General features: G+C 34.3%; 1 protein-coding gene across 1 annotated transcript; it reads right to left on the bottom strand.

The window, feature by feature from the left end:
* Positions 1-6,141: 6,141 nt before the first annotated feature.
* LOC130055040 (paternally-expressed gene 3 protein-like) lies at positions 6,142-17,599 on the bottom strand. Its single transcript, XM_056166207.1, has 3 exons — positions 17,527-17,599; positions 12,829-13,665; positions 6,142-6,299 (listed from the first exon to the last, which is right to left on the bottom strand). Exons 1-3 carry the CDS (start codon positions 17,597-17,599, stop codon positions 6,142-6,144), a joined length of 1,068 nt encoding a protein of 355 aa, XP_056022182.1.
* Between the last annotated feature and the right edge of the window lie 6,979 nt (positions 17,600-24,578).

Raw genomic sequence — 24,578 nt, 5'->3', positions numbered from 1 at the left:
TGAAACACTGATGCCCTCCGTATGACAGCAATGTGAATAAGAAAGGTCTATTCACAAGGAATATACATGTATATGTAAAATATGAAGCCCTAGCACGACCAGTCACCAAATGGAGAAGAACTCAGAAACATCAACGTGACCTGGGATGAAGTCAAGAGAACAGCCCAAGACAGAACAAGATGGAGAACAGCAGTGTGGGCCCTATGTTCCGAACAGAACGTGGAGAAAAGCAGTGTGGGCCCTATGTTCCGAACAGAACGAAGAGGACAAAGTAAGTAAGAAAGCACTATGCATTCAAAAGTTATGGTCAAAGTTAGTTTTTAAAAATAGATACACTCCAAGATAAAGGTTATGAGGTGCTACCAAACGAAAAGTCTTCTCACAAGGAATATACATGTCAAATATGAAAACCCTAGCTTAGTGCTAGTATTCAATTCAAAAGTCTCGGTTAAAGTGACAGTTTTTACGGACAGACGAACAGACAAAAATTAAATATCCTCGAATATCCAATTACAGAAACATACAAATATTCAACGCGTTCATTTTATGTGCAATTTAAATCAAAATACCATCTCAAAATATAATATCTTTGGTTACCAAGTTTTCCAACAGTCTGTTGAAATTCTAATGGGCACGAACTATGTTTCTTTATTAGCCGACCTGTTGTTAGCTCACCTGAGATGAAGGCTCAAGTGAGCTTTTCTGATCAGATTTTCCCGTTGCCTGTCGTTGTAAACGTTTCACATTTTCATCTTCTCCAGAACCACTTGGTCAATTTACAAGTAACCTTTTCTGATCAAAACTCCGTTGTCTGTCGTTGGCATTAAACACTTTTCATCTTCTCCAGAACCACTCTGCGAGTTTGAATTAAACTTTGCACAAATCATCCTTGGGTGAAGGGGGTTCAAATTTCTTCAAATGAAGGACAATGCCCTTCTCCAAAGGGAGATACAGCGAAAATACACTGACAACTTTTTAAAATCTTCTCCAGAACCAGCGGGCCAATTTCAACCAGCTTGGTACAAATCATCCTTGGGTGAAGGGGATTCAAGTTTGTTCGAATGAAAAGCCATGCCCCTTCAAATGGAAAATAATTTTGATAAATGCAAACATAGGGTTGGGTCATTAAAAAAAATTCTTCACAAGAAGCACTGCGCCCAAAAAGTGAAAACTTGACATGGATGCTTTCCGACGCAGTGTAGATTCAGGTTTGTTAAAATCATGGCCCCGGGTGTAGGGTGAAAGGCAAAGATAACGAACAGCGATCAATCTATAACTCCCACAAGGAATAAAAAATAAAGAGTTGGGCAAACACGCACCCCTGCACATGCCAGAGCTTACGAGGAGTAAGCATCCTTTGTCGACCACTCACACCGCCGTGAGCCCTACGTCTTGATCAAGTAAACGGAGTAATCCGTAGTCAAGATCAATGTGCCAAGAACGGCCTTACAATCGGTATGAACGACTTCAAACAGCATTTGACACAGTGATGAAAGGTAAAGATAACGAACAGTGATCAATTTCATAACTCCTTTAAGCAATACAAAATAGATAGGTGTGCAAACACGGACCCATGGATACACCAGAGGTGGGATCAGGTGCCTAGGAGGAGTAAGCATCCCCTGTCGATCGGTCACACCCGTCGTGAGCCCTATATCCTGATCAGTTAAACGGAGTTATCCGTAGTCAAAATCAGTGTGCTAAGAACGACCTAACAATCGGTATGAAACACCTCAAACAGCATCTGGCCCAATGATAGTTTGTATTGACGAACTAGATCGTTATAACGACCATAGAATTTGCGAAATGCTGACTTCAATCGAGACTGTTGAAACCCCTGTACCATCAATTTGTTTGTCAGCAGCTTGCCTCGATTGTAAAACTGACCATACGCAGAACGTGCTCTTGCGTATGGAATCAGTTGAGAGATAAAAACACCATATGCAGGTGATAATGGAATATTGCTACAAAAATATGGGAAGTTGACGATGGAGATGATGAAGCCGTGTGTCATACAGTTGAGTTGTCAGTTTGCCGCTAATGTCTACTTTCAATGAAATATTTAAGTATGAACTACAAGTGTCTTTTATTTCGAGCTCACAAGGATATATCGAATTGACATATGAATGATAGTTATTACATTGTTGTTAGTAGACAAAACGTCGTCGATATATCTAAATGTCGAATTGACGGCCAATGGTGTAAATCAAATGTGGGTTCTAAAAACTTTTAGTAAATTTGAAATCGCAAAACTTTTCTCAAATCAACATCATTAAAATGTATGACTTTTCATTACTTTACACGACCATTCCTCGCGATAAAGTTTGACGTCTTAGACGGTTCCCTCTTCAACAAAAATGAAAAAAAGGAAACATTCGTTTCTAGTGATCAGTCTTGTTAAATTACACTATGATTCCACGCACAAGTACTCTGAAGTTGAAATAAAAAACATGCTGGAGTTCCTCATTGACAATATCTTCGTAGTCTTTGGTGATCAGGTCTTCCAACAATATTTTGGAATTGCTATGTGAACTCGAAATAAAGGACATCAGAGTCCTCTACATCTGCTTAGTACTTACATACTCATTGAAAATAGATGTTTAGCAGGGAACAAACAACTCATCTTTATGATGAACGGGATGATTTGGCAAGTTGTATTTGGCGCGCCCACGCGTCACTATTTATCGCTCGTTTTAAAATCGTACGTTTCGGGATCGATATTTCACCAGAAGTCGCACGTGGTGATGTCACAATAGGGGTAGTTTAAAAAACTAGTTTTAACATAATAATATATTATACACAGGCATTTAAGGCATGATGGATCATGCAACACGCTCCCCCCCTCCCCCCTTAACCTTCTACACACCTTTTTAACTTATTCATTGTAAATATACATTAAATATCATCTAAAAATGTAATAAATCACGTTTTCACCGATTGTAAGAAGAAATATTATAACTGACAACGAGAGTTTTACTAATAAGTAACAAAGATTTCGCTAATCTTTAATGTATATTTACAAAACATAAGTATAAAGAGAAAATAAATGTGTTTGATCCCAGATCAGAAAAAATAGGGGAGGGTGTGTGCATGATCCATGCACGAAGGCCTGTGGTTTAACAATGATTTATTCTAAAGAACTGAACTGAACGTCAATGTATAAATAAAATATATCCTCATCTATAATGCAAATACTGGCCAGTTTACTAGTATCACGATTCGTGATATTGTCAAAGCTGTCGGTATATCGCTATCACGGGTGCATTAATTTCATTTTGAAATTAACGACAGATTTCTGCCAGATGGATACCGCATATATTGACAGATTACCAAAAACGGGTACGAGTACAAACCAATAAGCAATTGCTCAAAATATTTCCCAAATTCAATCAAAGACAGTTTGCAAACATTGTTACCGGTGACGAAACATGGGTTTACTATTCGAACCAGTAAGAAAACCTGGAAACAAAATATGGCCAACTAAACACGGTAGGAGGCCTGTAGTTGCCAACAGAACCATAAGCTCAAAGAAGGTTCTTTATTGCATATTCTTCTCATGTGATGGTATAGCCGTACAAATTCCGGTGCCGAAAGGCAAAAGTGTTATAGCTTGGTATTACGGAGATGTTATACTAAAAAAGCTCAAGAAATATTATCATAAACGATGCCCTGCGTCAGGATTTAAGCATGTTTGTCTACTTCATGATAATGCTCCATCACATACATCTGAGCTTGTGAAGCAATTTTTGAAGTCGGAGAAGCTAGGTTACCATCTTGCCACACCCACCATACTCTCCAAATCTAGCCCCATGCGACTTTTTCCTTTTTCCAAAACTTAAAAAGTTCTTATCTGGTCGTCGTTACAAGACCCGACAAACCCTTGGTTCAGCCATCAGTCAGTGCCTCAGAGGTCTACCTAAATCAGCGTATCGTGACGCATTTCAGAATGGATTCAGAGATTGAAATTATGTATTTCAAACCGCGGAGAATATTTTGAAGGGATGTAATATTCATTTCACTATTTGAGTCGAATGCTTTTGAGTCGAATGCTTTTGAGATATCGTACAATACACATTACATATCGAACATCCTTCGTAAGTATAATGATCTAGTTTGCCAACACAACTTACCATTACGTCAAATGCTGTCTGACGTGTTTCATACCGATTAATTAAAGAATCCGCCTGATAGATAAAACCAAAAAACTGGCTGTAATAACAGTCCATGACTCGTTGCAGTGAATAACAGACACAAGCAACGTTTACCAATTTATTGATATAACAGCAATGACACATTCGGGATATACTGAAATGGACAATATCGGCCGCATGTGAAAATTTTGTGGGGTAACTGGGGAGTCGCCCAGTGAGCCAGTTTAACTTAACTTGTAAAGGGTACACTGGGGGGCCCGAGTAAAACATTCAGTGCCCAGACCTGAACGGACACCAGCGTTCTAAGGAGGTAAGCGAGACCCGCCCTTCTCACCCTGTCTCCTGCAGTGCTACCTGGTATGTACATTATCATGTTGGACATAAGCCCCAAACATGCATCAGACTGTAGCATCCCCTCACTGAAGTGAGGTGGATGTGGGCCCAACCGTCCCCGGTGGTGGCCCCACTATTAGTTTACTTGTTTTAACTTGTACGACTTTTAATACTGTAAATTACCCCCTGCTTTAGAAGCAGGTGTAGGAAACAACCAGGTTTTGGAGCAGAAACAGTCATCACATACCATTACCGACTCCCCAGTACGGTCACAGACATTGGAACAATGTCCCCCACAAAAAACTTGTAGGATTAAAAACTGAGTGAAACTCAAACTACAATAAAGAATTACATGGGTAAGAATAAGTCATTTCACCAAACCACAGTACTTGAAACTGGAGTTGCACAAAAATTACAGTAAACGCACAATTGGCAAACAGCAACAAGCACGAAATGATAAATTACTTGTGCGGCGGGTAAGAAAAACCTTGACATTTGAAGAACCCCCCCCCCCAAATACCAAGGCCGCTTGATATTGTTGAGAAATAATTGATTTCACAGGACCGACATACAGATGAGTGCCATCTGTTCGGAACAACTCAATCTCAGTAGCCTTGATGACATGGTTGTGTCCAATGTACAAACCTCTAACCTGGTAAGCCATGAATTTTTATCATGCAACTATGGGCAACATGCCAATATCTTCTAGGTACTGAAAACGTGTCGTAGGAGTGCCATCCGCATGAAAAGAGCAATATATAAGTAATGGGAGGGGGCTATAAATATGCCTTAATTAGTAGTGTTGGGCAGATAATTTGACAAACTAGGGGTTTGCCGGTTTGGTTGGTCTTGGACCTATGTGAAAATACCAACGCTTGACCTAGCTGGTTTTGAGAAACTTGTGGAATCGACGATGACAAAACTTACTGACTGCGCAAACCGTAAAAATGCCAATGAAAAGGCTGCTGAAAAAGTAAGACATGATTAAAAAAAAAAAAAAATGGCGAGCGACATACTGATGTTAAAGCACGAAAGACTTTAACAAATAATTGGTAAGATATAGGAAGTCTTGATATATTGAGACACCTATAAACCGCTTGACACCTTCTAGGGATGAGAGAAATTTGATTGGTTGTTTATGTACATCAACCAGAATTCGCTGTGAATTTTGCCCCAAGACATAGCAGGGTTGGAGGCCTTACGGAGTCGGAATTGGTCGTCATACTTCCAATTTTGTGAACGATTAGCTGTAAGCCTTATATTTCGCATGTACTTAAGCATTTCTGGGCCGTTTGACTATGTTGAAGTACAATGCTCATGTAAATCATGAAGGCTGATGTCCACTTTTCTATGCTCAAAAAGGAGTTAAGTTGGCGCTTGACTACGCATAGCTTGCCATTGACAAGTTGTAAATCCCCGTGGGACTCAAATTGCTCCAATTCCGTAGCAGATTTGAGTAGGACAGACAGATCAATAAATCCCCCCCTCCCATATTTTTTGCTTGAGCTTAAGCGGAACATGACTGCCGATATAATCGCATGTAGATGTAATTTGACAAGGTAAAGCCAAAGGTAAATATGACGCTTGGTTCAACAAAAAATTGCAAGACTCACCCGGGTTATCCGGTGTATTATCGGGTGGGAATCGAGGGACCTCCTCAGGGGGCTGTGGCTGCCCCTCTGCAGGGGCTAGTCGATCCGTCCAAGGTGTAGCCGTGTGATTTGGACTTCGTTTCCGGAGTCCGCCGATTACGTTTCATCCCGACCTCCCTGGCCGGGGATCTCTGGGTCGCTGCTCGTTTTTTAGGTGGCATTCCTAATGCAGAAAAAAATTGTCAAAAAGCTATGTGTAGGGAATAAATCCAAAAAGGGGAGAGAAAACTTCGGCCACGTGCTTGGTTTCCGCCTCAAATACAAGAACCAAGTTGCTGCTTCGGTTGGAAAAAGTGTAATGAATGGGTTCGATCACAGGGAGTACCGAGTGTGACGTAGTGCATACAAATTAACTTGTACCATCTAGCCACTAAAGTCACGTAGACCCGACCTACAGGGTGTATCAAAATTAATACGGACTATTTGATATAAACTCAAATAATCTCGATTGTTAGGCCGTTCTTGACACACTGAGTTGACTACGGATTCATACCTGATCAAGATATATGGCTCACGGCGGGTGTGACCGGTCGACAGGGAATGCTTATTCCTCCTAGGCACCTGACCCCACCTCTTGTGTGTCCAGGGTTCTGTGTTTACCAAACTGTCTATTTTGTATTGCTTATAGCAGTTATGAGATTGATCATTGTTCGTTATCTTCATCTTTCATGTTTATTTGTTTTTGAAATTTTCTCAAACAATAATATTCTTAAACAAAATAGAAATAAGCATAACTTTCTAATACTTTAGATATTCTAATTTGAAATAAGAAATGCAGAACAATGATTTTACAACGTTTAAATTAAATCTCTTCACGAATTTTTAAGGTATACTCTTTATAATTTAAAAATTGACTAAGTCCATAAGTAGAAAAAAGCCTGTGAATTAAAGAAAAATTGTCCAATCCATGTGTAAATACCAGGTGCACATCTTCATATGGTGAGGAATGAGTGTACAAATTTTCACAAAAATCCATGCACTAGTTACTTAAAACATGCCCGGACAAAATCATGTCTACAGACAGACGGACATGGTGATTCCAATATACCCTCAAACTTCGTTTGCGGGGGTATAAAAATAGGATGGGGTCATTTAAAAATCTTCTCAAGAACCACTGGGAGAGAAGAACTGAAATTTACATGAACGCTTTCTGAAATAATGCAAATTCATGTTTGTTAAAATCATGACCTCCGGGTGTAAGATGGGGCGACAATAGGGGATCAAAGGTTTACATACAAATATTTTGAGAAAATCTTATCGCGAACCACTGGGCTAGGAAAGTATAAATTTACATGAAAACTTCCTGACATAGTTCAGATTCAGGTTTGTTAAAATCATGACCACCGGGGGTAGGATGAGGTCGCGATAGGGGATCAAAGATTTTCATACACATAGAATTTGTAAAAAAAAAAAAAAAAAAAAAAAAAAAAAAAACCAACTTCTTCTCAAGAACCACTGGGCCAGAAAAGTACTTTACATGAAAGCTTCCTGACATAGTGCAGATTCAAGTTTGTTAAAATCAGATCCCCGGGTGTAGGTTGGGACCATAATATGTGATCAAAGTTTTACTTACAATTATATATAGGGAAATCTTTAAAAATCTTCATAAGTACCACTCGACCAGAAAAGTTTATATTTACGTGAAATCCTCCTGATTCCTGACTTGGTGCAGATTCAAGTTTGTTTAACATCATGACCCCAGGGATGGGGTGGGACCACAAAAGGGGATCAAAGTTTTGCATACAAATATAATGGGGAAATCATTAAAAATCTTCTGAAGAATCACTGGGCCAGAAACGTTTACATGAAAATTTCCTGACATAGTGCATATTCATGTTTGTAAAAACTATGGCCCCCGGGAATAGGTTGGGGCCACAATAGGGATCTAAGTTTTACATGCGAATATATAGGGAAAATATTTAAATAAATTATGGACCAAGGTGACTCAGATGAGCGATGTGGCCCATGGGCATCTTGTTAATGTTTAGAATGTTTAACTAAGGTATTTCTAATGATCAGGAAAAAAAATGAATGTCAGTTGTCAAGGTACATGGGAGATAGAGAATTCAATTCTTTGTTATGTAAACAAGGCTCGTGCCAGGATTTTGTTTACATAAGTTATATATACTAGTAAAAGTTTCGTTTAAAGATTTCTTTTTCAATTTACAAGTTACTTCTCAACACAATTGAATAGTTTCTAGTGTTTGGCACATTTCATTTTGTTTTAAACACGCTATTTTCTATAAAGCAATATATATGTAAACAAAAACATGGCATGAGCCTTGTTTATTGAACAAAGAATTGTGATTACTGTATCTCACTTATAACTCAACAACTGATATTCAAATTTTGGTTGACCATTAGAAATACTTTAGTTAAGCATAGTACACAATTTGAAAATATTAAGCTCAAATCGTGTCCATGCCCCTTTAACATAGGTAGTGATTGCTCCTCCGTCAAACGAAGTGAGAATCACGGATCTTTCTGATATGACCTTAAAAACGGAGGTCCCGTGTCGCGGCATGCATTGGCACGATAAAGATAAAATAAAAAATAAACTCCGCCCACCACCACGAGTCTCGGACAATCATCTGACACTCGCCATTGTTTTGTATAGTAAGCACAAAAATTCATCGACCGATCATGCGTGATAATATGTACATATATATTTCTGGAATTTGTAAATCAGACATTAGGGATCCAGAAAAACTTAATCATGCGTTGATAATACAATATGTACATTTATATTTCTGGAATTTGTAAATCAGACATTAGGGCTCCAGAAAAACTTAATGGCGCAAATACCATTTCCCTCGACCAAAGACAAATTTGCCGAAGTGTACAAGAACAGATAACCCACACTTTTAACAAAAGAAAGCACGCCAAACTATGGTACAATGTGGATTATCTTATGTCACAGGCCTCAAAATCAGCTAAATGTCCACAAATAACGTGGATATGTTTATAGGGACGAAGGTAGTTTTGTTGTTTAATTATGTACCCAGACATTTATTACAATTCAGACACATAACATCATTGTTCAAGGGGGAGGGGGTGGCACATCTTCAATTTTCATACACTCTGTTGTACAAGTGTATATTAGTATATTATAGCTTAAAAGAGAGGGGGAAAACAACCGCCATTGTAAGGGAGAAAAAGGGTCAATTGTAGTAACACTACATGCTTGCAAAGTATTAGAACACATGTTGACATGCTACGAAAATTGCAGTTTGCAGATCGTACTGTGCTCGGTTATGTTTAAATTTTAGCCATATATTACATCCTATCGATGTGGACAATTAATGCATATTAAATATGAAATAAATGTATCAGTTAAACTTTAGTAGCGAATGTTTCAAGAAAACCTACACGATGTCTCTACAGGAATCCGCTGAAAGTATTTTTTCTTTTTAGCATTATGATAGCCAATAGTTGAGTACCCAGCCCGTGTGACGTAAAACAAGAGGAAATGTGCGCCTGTCGGAATACTGTGACGTAAAACAAGAGGAAATGTGTGCCTGTCGGAATACGTGTGACGTAAAACAAGAGAAATTATTATACCTTAGTATGAGAATTCTATGCAACGCGTAATCTGATTGGTCTAGACAGTCACGTGCCAGGGAAGACAAATCATATTTCCCCTTGGGCAGCTTCGTGCATTTTCCATAAATTTAACGTCAAAGTAGACGAAGTGTATTATGACGTCACAATTAGTCCGCGTCATTCTACTTTCATAGTTCGTAAGGCACAAAATATGCGGGTCTTTGATATACAGTTTTAAAATCGACTGATTTTGGTTGATATAAAAACATGCAAGTAAATCAGCATTCAAGGAGAATGGAAATACAAAAACTGGTTATCATATCACTGTGTTTCGCTGTTTGTACCTTCTATATATACGTTGACGGCGCGGTGTTACTGTTAGGGCGATCTCAGCTACATACATGTACGATGTATAGATGAGTAAACTCCAATCTCAAATACAATTTTGTGGTCTTGCTTTGTTTCTGTATAATAAACAATTTATTGCATGAATGTTCGGGAGATATGAAGATTTATTCACCCAAGAAAAATCAGCTATTCCCCTCGGGCGTTGCCCTCGGGGAATATGATTTTTCTTGGGTGAATAAATCTTCATATCTCCCTCACTATCATGCAATAAATGTATAATGTGCGCCTGTCGGAATACGTGTGACGTAAAACACGAGGAAATGTGCGCCTGTCGGAATACGTGTGACGTAAAACAAGAGGAAATGTGCGCCTGTCGGAATACGTGTGACGTAAAACAAGAGGAAATGTGCGCCTGTCGGAATACGTGTGACGTAAAACAAGAGAAAATGTGAACCTGTCAGAATACGTGTGGATACTGGACAAAACAATAAACCAAATCAAGTGCTTTAAACATTTCAGTAGAAAATGGCATGTCATTCAGTTACACAGTTACAATATCACTTAATATATCAGGTGTGTTTAGCTGCTTCCAATTCAGTTCTCACAAATGTTCAAAATTTTTGTTCATTAGTGAAATAATCATGTTATTCAACCATGTTTATTGAAATAGTATATTTTGTGTTGAGAGTGCAGCTCATGGTTTTTTGTAAACAAAATTTTGTTGTTCTAACTATACATGTGGAGGAAAGTTTTCCAGTTTTAATCCAACCCCATTGAGATTTATCTGTACAGTAGTAAGGATATGCATGCTAAATTAAGCATAAATCCCTCTAATGGATTGTTGTAAACCAATATTTTATTGCAGCAAATATGATAGTGACAAATATGATAGTAGTCTTTTAATATCATCAAGATTTGCATCAGGAATTTTACATCAATTAATGGAAAATGTCGTACCATCTTTCATTTCGAAGGTTCAAAACTTTTAATGATTGTTATGAATGTGATCATTATATTGCTATCATTAAAATAAATGGAATTGTTAATGAATGACATTGGTGTTTATGCTTGATTTAACGAATTTCTTCTTCCTTGGAGTTGGTTTGGACTTTGAAAATACCATGGATGAAACAGACGCGGGTTGAATTTAAAACCTCTCACTTGTACCATTCATGGGGCAAACAAGTGCATGGAACTTTGTAGAAACCTCATTTAGTTTAAAATGTTAACCAGTGTCGGATCTAGGATTTGTCAAAAAGGGTCCAAATAGACTGAGGACTTCGGGGTTTTGAGGCTTTTTAAATTACTTTTATGAGTTATTCTAGCTATTCTTTATACATAATTAAATCAATGAATATCTTTATGCACTTGTTTGTGTGTATAATGTCAACTCTTACACATAATAAAATCAATGTTTGTGTGTATAATGTCAAATCTTATACCTTTGCTGTTCTACTCCTTTTTTCATTTCTGGTCACAAAAAGGAAGGAGGGCATCTCCCTCTAAATCCGCCAGTTTTACATTGTTTCGCAGTTCATCCCAGTGCTGTTACTTGTATGATCACATGTTCAAGAGAGTCTATTGAACAACACTATTCATAATACCGTTAGGCCTACATGTATATATACAAGTATTATTGTTGCTGTTCGTGTTTTACAGAATAGCTAAATACAGACAGTACTGTACTCTATTATTGAGCCTGGATTACTATAAATGTACATACTGTAGATATAATTATTCAAAAGAGAAGAATCGTGAACTCACTTTGATATCCTACATGTACCTCAGAACATGTCTTTAGTCTGTAAGTGGTTGATATATCAATTTTACAGCGAGGTGACATTTTGTTAATGCTGATCATTATGATATGTGAATAAAAGTTTAATCAATCTACTGACCAAGAAATGTAATTATTGAATAAATGTATTGAAAATCAAATCTCAACAGTCTGCGTGACAAGAGCATTGACAATCGTCAATGACACAAGCATTACAAAACCTGAATAAGGATCGTCAGCCTAACGTTAGGTCTAACATTTCGTTATGAGTTCTACATTTTATTCAGTGGACTGAAATAATTTGAAAGCAAATCCATGAATTATAAAAATTAACGCTACTCCTTTACACGGGATGAAATGGTGACACTTTTAAAGTAATCTAACAAAAGTTCGATTGGGATTATTTCGACCCGTTTGCAGTCGCCGCCATTGCTTACTTTTCTGGTGTTGCTATGACGTAACCATGGTGGGCAGAGTTTATGATGCGGCTGTGGATTGGTGTATTTAGTGTAGATATGAGAACAGGAAAATTATTATAGATTTCATGGCCCTTGCGGATTGTGGTACTTGTAACTAATACTCAGGTGACCGATAAAGCCTGTGGGCCTCTTGTTTCTGTCATGAGGACTGTATCATACAGCGTCATACTGTCTACGCTGGAGTGTTAGTGTCATGTTACATTTATCTCTGTTTCTCCACCTTTCACTGTATCTACATTGAATTGGTGACCCCATGTTGATTTCATTATTAGTCTATACACTTCTTAACCACAGTTTCCTTCTAAAATATCCACAATCCTGATTTACAAGTGACATAAGCATTTTGTGACGGAAGTGGAAGTTTGACAGGTTGTGGAGGAAATAGGAAGCTTCATTGAGTGGTGAATATGTTGTATCGAACAGGTAACGAGATGTGTCTGTGTGTGACAGGTAAATCGTTCAAACAACGATTTTTCTGACGTACATAAGATGTTACTGACACTTAGAAGATAAATATGCTATATGCAAACCCAACTAAAATATACGTCTTTCGACATATTGATACATCGCACTGACTGGGCTGTGTGACCTCACTGGGCTGTGTGACCTCACTGGGCTGTGTAACCTGATTGAGCTGTGTAACCTGATTGGGCCGTAACCTGATTGGCCTGGGTAACCTGATTTGACCGTGTAACCTGCCTGGGCTGGGTAACCTGCCTGGGCTATGAAACCTAACTTGGCTGTGTAACCTGACTGGGTTGTGTAACCTGACTGGGCCGTGTAACCTGACTGGACCGTGTAACCTGACTGGATCGTGTAATATGACTGAGCTGTGTAATATGACTGGGCTATGTAACCTGACTGGGCTTTGTAATCTGACTGGGCTGTGTGACCTGACTGGGCTGTGTGACCTGACTGGGCTATTAAACCTAACTTGGCTGTGTAACCTGACTGAGCTGTGTGACATGACTGGGCTGTGTAACATGACTGGGCTGTGTGACCCGACTGGGCTATTAAACCTAACTTGGCTGTGTAACCTGACTGGGCTGTGTGACATGGCTGGGCTGTGTGACATGACTGGGCCGTGTGACATGGCTGGGCTGTGTGACATGACTGGGCTATGTAACCTGACTGGACTGTGTGACCTGACTGGGTTGTGTAACCTGATTGGGCCGTGTAACCTGATCGGGCCGTAACCTGACTGGACAGTGTGACATGACTAGGCTGCGTGACATGACTGTGCTGTGTAACCTGATTGGGCTGTGTGACCTGACTGTGCTGTGTAACCTGATTGGGCTGTGAAACCTGTGTATTACTGAATTTACATTTTGTCGTATTTGCTGTATGTGTCTTTATATTACCGGTGCATGTATTCCAATGTCCTATATTAAAAGAATCCTGTGAGGATCCGGATTAGAGGAGGTCCTCGGTACCCCTTGCTTGTCGTTAAAGACGACTAAATAGAGCGGTCCTTCGGATGAGACCACAAAAACCGAGACCCTGTGTCACAGCAGATGTGGCACGATAAAGATCCCTCCCTGTTCAAAGGCCGTAAACGCCTCACATAGGCCTAAATTTTGCAGCCCCTCATCGGCGATGGTGACGTCTCCATGGCCCAAGACCATAAACTGAGAATAGACTTAATTTTAAGTGGCGAATTTAAGGGGGGCACAGCCAGCACCCCTACCCCTAAAATTTTCAAATTTAAGGTAAATAGTGGTATCTTGTTTAGAAAAATGCACTAAACGATAAAAGAAGCAATAATTTCTTCCACTTCCGGAGTAATAAATGACAAAATCTTTTGATTTCTTGATTTACTTTATTGGGAGAACTTAATTTTTTCCATAAACCCTTAAAATTTGCTTCATTTAATTAATTTCACCTTATTAAAAATAATTGAAAATAGTACACATGACTGAAATAATAGACATATTTCAAGCCCTATAAAATCTGTATAACCCAGGAGCTTGCGGGGGCTGAGCCCCCTGGACCCCCACCAGGTCTTCGCCTTGGACCCACTGGGGCCTCAAAGGCGGACCCCAGACCCCTTGCCTGATAAAGTGGCGCCCCCCGTAACCGCAATTCCTAGATCCTCCCCTGCTGCAGGTTTATTAAAAAATTAAAAAATACAAACATATCCTGATTTTTTTTTTTTTTTTTTAATTTTTTTTTTTGCTTTTGAAAAATTCTCGAGCGTTCCGCTCAATTCAATCAATTTATATTGTGATACTTTATATTAACAGTGTATACATGCATATATATTTTATTGTTTTATATTGCTCAGTTATCTACACATATTGATTCGTATGCTTTCATTTCTGATGATATATTTTATGACCTATTAAGTGGTCCTAGAGAATTTTCACTTGCAAATAGTTGTGATTTGGTATATGTTTAAATATCACAAATGTGCGATTTGATATCGTAATACAGATATGTTGTCTAAGTGATCAAAGGCCTTCCATTTCTGTATGTTTACCTAATCAAATACACGTGTCAGGAAAATCTACTCACAGCACGGTGCAGGTAGATTTAGATAACGTCTTAGGGAGGAGTCTGGCGAGAGAAATATCCCATGTGTAAACCCAGTCAACTGACGGTCTTATCTGTGCATTTAAACGGAATATACAAATCAAAATTACGACAATTTACGATAAAAAACGAGAGCATCAAACAGTCGTAAATTTCTGCTGTGTGCGATATAATTTGAACAGGTCTATCACGGAATGATTGATTATCGTCCTTAAATATCGGAGTCGGATTTAACGGACTTTTCTTCCTTTCATGAAATACAAAAATCATAAATGAGAAAATGTTTTACATGTTTTAATTTTTTCCATTTACTGAAAAAACAAACAAACATACATATCAATATTCCAATATAAATTATGTGTGTGTTCTGTGAATTTGCAGAAATAACACACAAAATGAATAAAGTTAATAGTGTGTAACCACCTTCTTTGAATAGGTATAGGATTGGTTACCCATTTCACACCATGGGGAGCTTTTATTTGTCTTCAGTGCAATCTAAGTCGGTAGTTAAACATAAAGACTACGTCAGTGCGGATGAACACGTAACTTCGCGACGGTCTTATTTAATTGCTGTGATAAGCCCACTGCCCTTTGTTTCGTAGCTAGAAATGTGAAGGTCATACACTTTACATCTTTCTCAATATTGTTGGTTACGATGTGATGCATAAGTCTACATACTTTTACTTGCATCTTCAAAAATGTTTGGGAAACGGACGACGAAAGATCGGAAGAAACCATTCTTTTTAATTTGTTTTTATTTCTGAAACTTCCTGAAAAAGTCCAACAAATACACTGTATAATATTAACGTAATAAAACCTCGTCAAATACACCTTAGCTAACCACAACCGATTTCTCTTGTGCTTAAAGAGGAAATGGGACGATAGCGGAACACAAGTACCCCTCACGAACATCCGCTGATTACGTAATATGTTAAAATTTCATGATGCCAAAGAACAGATCGGATCAGGAAGTCCTTGATTTTCCAACTGCTAATGGACGATTTGAAGATTTACAGATAGTTTATTGCCAAATAATGGGCCCCTAGGGGCATAGACATTATAAACATTGCAATTAAGTACAATATGTTTGAACAACAATTAAAGGTACCAAGGGATGATGCATAGGAAACATACTGTTATATAGTTATAGGTTATAGACTTTGTATGGGAAAATATGACGACCGAGTTTTTTGGCGCGTAGATGGACTGAGCTTGCGAGGTCCGTTCGCGACAAAAAACGAGGTCGTCATATTTCCCATACAAAGTCTATAACCTTTTTATTATATACTTTCAATTTCATTTAGAAACTAACAATAATTTTATATTTAGCAATAACTTTATCGGTTTAACTGAGTAAAAGATGAAAAATACGAAAAATTTGAAAATTAACGGCGTAGAAATTTGATTGTGACGTAATGTTTGCGGGCCGGAACATTTGCGGGCATATATCGTGTGATATATGCCCGCAAACTTTTAAAGAAAAAAGAAAAGATGAAATTGAAAGTATATAATAAATATAAATATTGTTATTGTATCTATATCCATTTGCATACACCTTTCAATCATAAAAAGATAAACAGATTTGTTCCACCTCGTACCAAAAGTTAGGGTTCAAGAATATTCATACATTTGTAAAAAGAAGATTGAAAACCTTAATGTGCATGTAATACATATACCTGTACATAATATGTAGACTCTCATACCTGAACTAGTCACAATACAAGTTTATGAATTTGGAAACAGACACAAGGATTCTTGGATTTTCATTATTCATTAACCATATAAATTTGTCCAAGTCTTGTAGAGAACTCAATCTAACTAAAAATCAGATCCTAAGATACGCTCACATTCGCTACAATAGTATATGCAGAGTATACGGCGCAGATCTAAGATGTCTGATTTTAATTAGATTGGTAGACAACTGACATTAGAACATTCTTCATTTATTGTCTTTAACATTTCTAGTCTTTCAAAATTAAACTTATCACAACACAATAGAAAATGCATTTCATCACCCACAGCACCAGAATTACAATGTGAGCATATTCTAAGATGTGCAGGTATATTTCTGTATCTACCAGTTTCAATGATTAATTTATGACATGAAATTCTGAACCTGCTGAAGCTTCTTCTGTAGCCATAATTTTTAGTAATTGACAAATAATTCTCTCTTTGAAAAAAAAAAACATTTTGAACTTGGTGTATGTTCTAAGCTTAGAATTTGAAGATTTACAATACTTGACGGTTATTACAAAATGAAAATACACGGGTCATCACGTAATGCTACGATGATATTGTTTTCCAATAGAAATATTGGCAGCTGATTTATTTGTCATAGATATGATAGATATGGTATGAAATCTACCGAAACGTGAAGTACTAAGGTGAGTGTCAAAGCAAACCAGTTCATGTGTATACTTTTATCACTTTAACTTTTATATTGATGTTTGAATGAAATTGTCGCCAACTATAATTAAATCATCAACACAATATCGTATTACACATCTTCTCTGGTTTTTTTTATAAGTTTTATTGTATTTGAACCTTTAGCTATTGTAGGCATTCGTCTTTAAAGAGCGGATACAATTTAAAATTAAATTTAGATTAATGTAAATTTCACGTGATGCCTCAGTCTACAAACATGTCCTTTGGTGAGTCCGCTGAGCACGCGTCGTCGGAAACCCACGGTCGGTCGATCTCTGTTTACCTACCGTGGTACACAACGCCAGTATTTTTGCTGGAAGGTGTGTCTCGGCTTCTATATGCGATTGGTCGCTTTACCATTCCTTATTGCGATATTCAACCAATGAAAAAGCCCCTTATTTCCAGTCCTCGGGAGCATAAAAAACATGCTTTCGAAGCAAAGATTTTGACTACGTTAAAGTTGGACAAGTTACAAAACTTTCAGCGAGATGCTTTAGCTGTATTATTGAAGCGGAGGGTGTATTTGTGTCTATAAAGACAGGAGAGGGAAAAGCCTGTGTTACCAAGCGTTTACTACTGCGTACGAGTCTATGTACAGATCTGCATGTTCAGCACTCGTAGTCTCGCCACTTTTATCCATCATATGGAAGCAATGTGTTTTTTAACGGACTTGGTATTTCATCGGTTTCTATAGGTATGTTAAACTTATTTATGTATTAAGTACTGCCGTAATTTGTTCTATTTGTGTTGTCGGCACAATTTGAGCCAGTAATTGTGACCTTCTTTACATACCTCTCTCGTGTAAACACTACTTACTAATGTCTCACCTACGCTAATTACAAAATGATATGTGAACGGGATTGCAAGACCATATCTTAATTCAAATTTGCATCTAATTTTTTAATTGTATCATGCATGACTGATTTCATTCACGTGCCATGAAGCAGTCATGGCAATAAACATACCAGAGGCGGATCCAGGATTTCCGAAAGGGGGGGGGGGCACATGTGAAAGTGAAGTATTGGCCAAAATAATCAGCCATTTTGGGTGCAAATCTGGAGTTTTCATCTATATATCTTTGAAAGTGGCACAACAAAACCCACACACTTTCATGGGCGTCGCCATTACAGCTGACACTTTGAGTTCCGGGAATACTTACGGCGATTCCCATTGGTCCTCGATAGGTCACTTAAGGTCATGCATTTTAATGAGTTATGCGAAAATATCGGCGCTGTGTCCTACGGGAGGTAAACGGAGAGCGACCGACGTTAGGCACGTTGAACGATAAAATGTCTACAAACACGTCCTTTAGTGAGTCGCTGGACAAGTTGAACGATAAAAAGTTTACAAACACGCTCCTTGATGTTACATGGTACATAAAAATTAAAGCGCCGGCCCTTACAAAAAAAAACCCACCTAAGGAATATTAGTCATAATTTTTATTATCCCTCATTACCTGAATCTGGAGTGTTTTTGTTATTGTGTAGGCTGGTGATGTTTTAATTCACATTCCTTTAGATCTTCATAAGTTAAATAAGTTAATTAAATGTATGGCAACCTTTACATTTTGCTCGTTATCGACACAGAGAGACGAACAAGTGCGTGTTTCTATGAAAGCGATACAGAAGTGTGAACGAAGCTTAGATAATAAGAATCTGAAAAGCTATGGAAGATTAGATTATTGGTGTGGTACAATCTGCTCGGCTAACGCTACGTTTTCTTTCTTAGAGAGCCAAATTTTGCGAGATGTGTTGTAAATCACTGTTCTACACAATGTATAAAACTTAAAGTATATGACAGCAATTTACGTTTTAGCAAATTACATATCATTGAATTCAGAATCATGATGTCGGTTATTGGTTTTTAAAAAGAAATCCTTGATATCTAAAGAATCTTCTGCACTTGACCTTGCACTAAAGAGTTGCAAACTTCCATACATGTCATAATACTATGTTTTGGATTTCGCTTTAAAAACTTTCCAGTTACCAGGGATATATTTTTGTTGCTTTTTAGAAGAAAGTTATAATATATAAAGGAGATAGAGATCTATGTCAATATGATCGAATAATTAACCAATTTTCTTCTGATCCAAGCGTATAGATACATTAATTTCATTTTATTTAACATCAATTTGAACCGCATTGCATCCTTTTCAATACTCGGGGTTCCACATGAACATTTGTAAGCAATTAAAAAATCTATTGTGTTCTTGTAACCGAAAAAAATAACTGTCCCTTTCAACTATTTTCAAAAATTCAAAATAACTGAAAGAGTTTTAGCACTGTTGACACCAGCCATTTCTGTTTCATTGATATAGATTGGTCAGTATACATTTAATGCTTTGTATTAATGCTGTGTTTAATGTTTTGTATTAATGTTGTGTTTAATGTTTAGTATTAATGTTGTGTTTAATGTTTAGTATTAATGCTGTGTTTAATGTTTAGTATTAATGTTGTGTTTAATGTTTAGTATTAATGTTGTGTTTAATGTTTTGTATTAATGTTGTGTTTAATGTTTAGTATTAATGCTGTGTTTAATGTTTTGTATTAATGTTGTGTTTAATGTTTAGTATTAATGCTGTGTTTAATGTTTAGTATTAATGTTGTGTTTAATGTTTTGTATTAATGTTGTGTTTAATGTTTTGTATTAATGCTGTGTTTAATGTTTTGTATTAATGTTGTGTTTAATGTTTAGTATTAATGTTGTGTTTAATGTTTTGTATTAATGTTGTGTTTAATGTTTTGTATTAATGTTGTGTTTAATGTTTAGTATTAATGTTGTGTTTAATGTTTTGTATTAATGTTGTGTTTAATGTTTTGTATTAATGCTGTGTTTAATGTTTAGTATTAATGCTGTGTTTAATGTTTTGTATTAATGTTGTGTTTAATGTTTAGTATTAATGTTGTGTTTAATGTTTAGTATTAATGCTGTGTTTAATGTTTAGTATTAATGTTGTGTTTAATGTTTTGTATTAATGTTGTGTTTAATGTTTTGTATTAATGTTGTGTTTAATGTTTAGTATTAATGTTGTGTTTAATGTTTTGTATTAATGCTGTGTTTAATGTTTAGTATTAATGTTGTGTTTAATGTTTAGTATTAATGTTGTGTTTAATGTTTTGTATTAATGTTGTGTTTAATGTTTTGAATTAATGTTGTGTTTAATGTTTAGTATTAATGTTGTGTTTAATGTTTTGTATTAATGTTGTGTTTAATGTTTAGTATTAATGTTGTGTTTAATGTTTTGTATTAATGTTTTGTATTAATGTTTTGTATTAATGTTGTGTTTAATGTTGTGTTTAATGTTTTGTATTAATGTTGTGTTTAATGTTGTGTTTAATGTTGTGTTTAATGTTTAGTATTAATGTTGTGTTTAATGTTTTGTATTAATGTTGTGTTTAATGTTTTGTATTAATGTTGTGTTTAATGTTTTGTATTAATGTTGTGTTTAATGTTTTGTATTAATGTTGTGTTTAATGTTTAGTATTAATGTTGTGTTTAATGTTTTGTATTAATGTTGTGTTTAATGTTGTGTTTAATGTTGTGTTTAATGTTTAGTATTAATGTTGTGTTTAATGTTTTGTATTAATGCTGTGTTTAATGTTTAGTATTAATGTTGTGTTTAATGTTTTGTATTAATGTTGTGTTTAATGTTTAGTATTAATGTTGTGTTTAATGTTTTGTATTAATGTTGTGTTTAATGTTTAGTATTAATGTTGTGTTTAATGTTTAGTATTAATGCTGTGTTTAATGTTTAGTATTAATGTTGTGTTTAATGCTGTGTTTAATGTTTTGTATTAATGCTGTGTTTAATGTTTTGTATTAATGTTGTGTTTAATGTTGTGTTTAATGTTTAGTATTAATGTTGTGTTTAATGTTTAGTATTAATGTTGTGTTTAATGTTTTGTATTAATGTTGTGTTTAATGTTTAGTATTAATGTTGTGTTTAATGTTTTGTATTAATGTTGTGTTTAATGTTTAGTATTAATGTTGTGTTTAATGTTTAGTATTAATGTTGTGTTTAATGTTTAGTATTAATGCTGTGTTTAATGTTTAGTATTAATGTTGTGTTTAATGTTTAGTATTAATGTTGTGTTTAATGTTTTGTATTAATGCTGTGTTTAATGTTTAGTATTAATGCTGTGTTTAATGTTTTGTATTAATGCTGTGTTTAATGTTTTGTATTAATGTTGTGTTTAATGTTTTGTATTAATGTTTAGTATTAATGTTGTGTTTAATGTTTAGTATTAATGTTGTGTTTAATGTTTTGTATTAATGTTGTGTTTAATGTTGTGTTTAATGTTTAGTATTAATGTTGTGTTTAATGTTTAGTATTAATGTTGTGTTTAATGTTTTGTATTAATGCTGTGTTTAATGTTTTGTATTAATGTTGTGTTTAATGTTGTGTTTAATGTTTAGTATTAATGTTGTGTTTAATGTTTAGTATTAATGTTGTGTTTAATGTTTTGTATTAATGTTGTGTTTAATGTTTTGTATTAATGTTGTGTTTAATGTTTTGTATTAATGTTGTGTTTAATGTTTTGTATTAATGTTTAGTATTAATGTTGTGTTTAATGTTTAGTATTAATGTTGTGTTTAATGTTTTGTATTAATGTTGTGTTTAATGTTGTGTTTAATGTTTAGTATTAATGTTGTGTTTAATGTTTAGTATTAATGTTGTGTTTAATGTTTTGTATTAATGCTGTGTTTAATGTTTTGTATTAATGTTGTGTTTAATGTTGTGTTTAATGTTTAGTATTAATGTTGTGTTTAATGTTTAGTATTAATGTTGTGTTTAATGTTTTGTATTAATGTTGTGTTTAATGTTTTGTATTAATGTTGTGTTTAATGTTTTGTATTAATGTTGTGTTTAATGTTTTGTATTAATGTTTTGTTTAATGTTTAGTATTAATGTTGTGTTTAATGTTTAGTATTAATGTTGTGTTTAATGTTTTGTATTAATGTTGTGTTTAATGTTGTGTTTAATGTTTAGTATTAATGTTGTGTTTAATGTTGTGTTTAATGTTGTGTTTAATGTTTTGTATTAATGTTGTGTTTAATGTTTTGTATTAATGTTGTGTTTAATGTTTAGTATTAATGTTGTGTTTAATGTTTTGTATTAATGTTGTGTTTAATGTTTAGTATTAATGTTGTGTTTAATGTTTAGTATTAATGTTGTGTTTAATGTTTAGTATTAATGCTGTGTTTAATGTTTAGTATTAATGTTGTGTTTAATGTTGTGTTTAATGTTGTGTTTAATGTTTTGTATTAATGTTGTGTTTAATGTTTTGTATTAATGTTGTGTTTAATGTTTAGTATTAATGTTGTGTTTAATGTTTTGTATTAATGTTGTGTTTAATGTTTAGTATTAATGTTGTGTTTAATGTTTTGTATTAATGTTGTGTTTAATGTTTAGTATTAATGTTGTGTTTAATGTTTTGTATTAATGTTGTGTTTAATGTTTTGTATTAATGCTGTGTTTAATGTTCTGTATTAATGTTGTGTTTAATGTTGTGTTTAATGTTTAGTATTAATGTTGTGTTTAATGTTTAGTATTAATGTTGTGTTTAATGTTTTGTATTAATGTTGTGTTTAATGTTTTGTATTAATGTTGTGTTTAATGTTTAGTATTAATGTTGTGTTTAATGTTTAGTATTAATGTTGTGTTTAATGTTTTGTATTAATGTTGTGTTTAATGTTTTGTATTAATGTTGTGTTTAATGTTGTGTTTAATGTTGTGTTTAATGTTTTGTATTAATGTTGTGTTTAATGTTTTGTATTAATGTTGTGTTTAATGTTTAGTATTAATGTTGTGTTTAATGTTTAGTATTAATGTTGTGTTTAATGTTTAGTATTAATGTTGTGTTTAATGTTTTGTATTAATGTTGTGTTTAATGTTTAGTATTAATGTTGTGTTTAATGTTTTGTATTAATGCTGTGTTTAATGTTTACTATTAATGTTGTGTTTAATGTTTAGTATTAATGTTGTGTTTAATGTTTAGTATTAATGTTGTGTTTAATGTTTTGTATTAATGTTGTGTTTAATGTTTAGTATTAATGTTGTGTTTAATGTTTAGTATTAATGTTGTGTTTAATGTTTAGTATTAATGTTGTGTTTAATGTTTAGTATTAATGTTGTGTTTAATGTTTTGTATTAATGTTGTGTTTAATGTTTTGTATTAATGTTGTGTTTAATGTTTTGTATCAATGCTGTGTTTAATGTTTTGTATCAATGTTGTGTTTAATGTTTTGTATTAATGTTGTGTTTAATGTTTTGTATTAATGTTGTGTTTAATGTTTTGTATTAATGTTGTGTTTAATGTTTAGTATTAATGTTGTGTTTAATGTTGTGTTTAATGTTTAGTATTAATGTTGTGTTTAATGTTTTGTATTAATGTTGTGTTTAATGTTTTGTATTAATGTTGTGTTTAATGTTTTGTATTAATGTTGTGTTTAATGTTTAGTATTAATGTTGTGTTTAATGTTTTGTATTAATGTTGTGTTTAATGTTTAGTATTAATGTTGTGTTTAATGTTGTGTTTAATGTTTTGTATTAATGTTGTGTTTAATGTTTAGTATTAATGTTGTGTTTAATGTTTTGTATTAATGTTGTGTTTAATGTTTTGTATTAATGTTGTGTTTAATGTTTTGTATTAATGTTGTGTTTAATGTTTAGTATTAATGTTGTGTTTAATGTTTTGTATTAATGTTGTGTTTAATGTTTTGTATTAATGCTGTGTTTAATGTTTAGTATTAATGTTGTGTTTAATGTTTAGTATTAATGCTGTGTTTAATGTTTAGTATTAATGTTGTGTTTAATGTTTAGTATTAATGTTGTGTTTAATGTTTTGTATTAATGTTGTGTTTAATGTTGTGTTTAATGTTGTGTTTAATGTTTAGTATTAATGTTGTGTTTAATGTTTTGTATTAATGCTGTGTTTAATGTTTTGTATTAATGTTGTGTTTAATGTTGTGTTTAATGTTTAGTATTAATGTTGTGTTTAATGTTTAGTATTAATGTTGTGTTTAATGTTTAGTATTAATGTTGTGTTTAATGTTTTGTATTAATGTTGTGTTTAATGTTGTGTTTAATGTTGTGTTTAATGTTTAGTATTAATGTTGTGTTTAATGTTTTGTTTAATGTTTAGTATTAATGTTGTGTTTAATGTTTAGTATTAATGTTGTGTTTAATGTTTTGTATTAATGCTGTGTTTAATGTTTAGTATTAATGTTGTGTTTAATGTTTTGAATTAATGTTGTGTTTAATGTTTAGTATTAATGTTGTGTTTAATGTTTTGTATTAATGTTGTGTTTAATGTTTAGTATTAATGTTGTGTTTAAT

Source organism: Ostrea edulis, chromosome 5 (genome assembly GCF_947568905.1).
Source record: "Ostrea edulis chromosome 5, xbOstEdul1.1, whole genome shotgun sequence".
NCBI lineage: Eukaryota > Metazoa > Mollusca > Bivalvia > Ostreida > Ostreidae > Ostrea > Ostrea edulis.
The sequence above is the reverse complement of the archived record's forward strand: the minus strand, read 5'-3'. Positions and strand labels throughout refer to the sequence as shown.

What these genes read in the sequence shown, in the direction of transcription:
- LOC130055040 (XM_056166207.1), bottom strand. Translation starts at nt 17,599, where the DNA reads ATGGTAAAGCGACCAATCGCATATAGAAGCCGAGACACACCTTCCAGC. An exon ending in TACTGGCGTTGTGTACCACG is followed by an intron (nt 13,666 to 17,526) that starts GTAGGTAAACAG and finishes CTTTTAATATAG; the next exon opens with GACATTGGAATACATGCACC. An exon ending in GTATCAATATGTCGAAAGAC is followed by an intron (nt 6,300 to 12,828) that starts GTATATTTTAGT and finishes TTTCTGCATTAG; the next exon opens with GAATGCCACCTAAAAAACGA.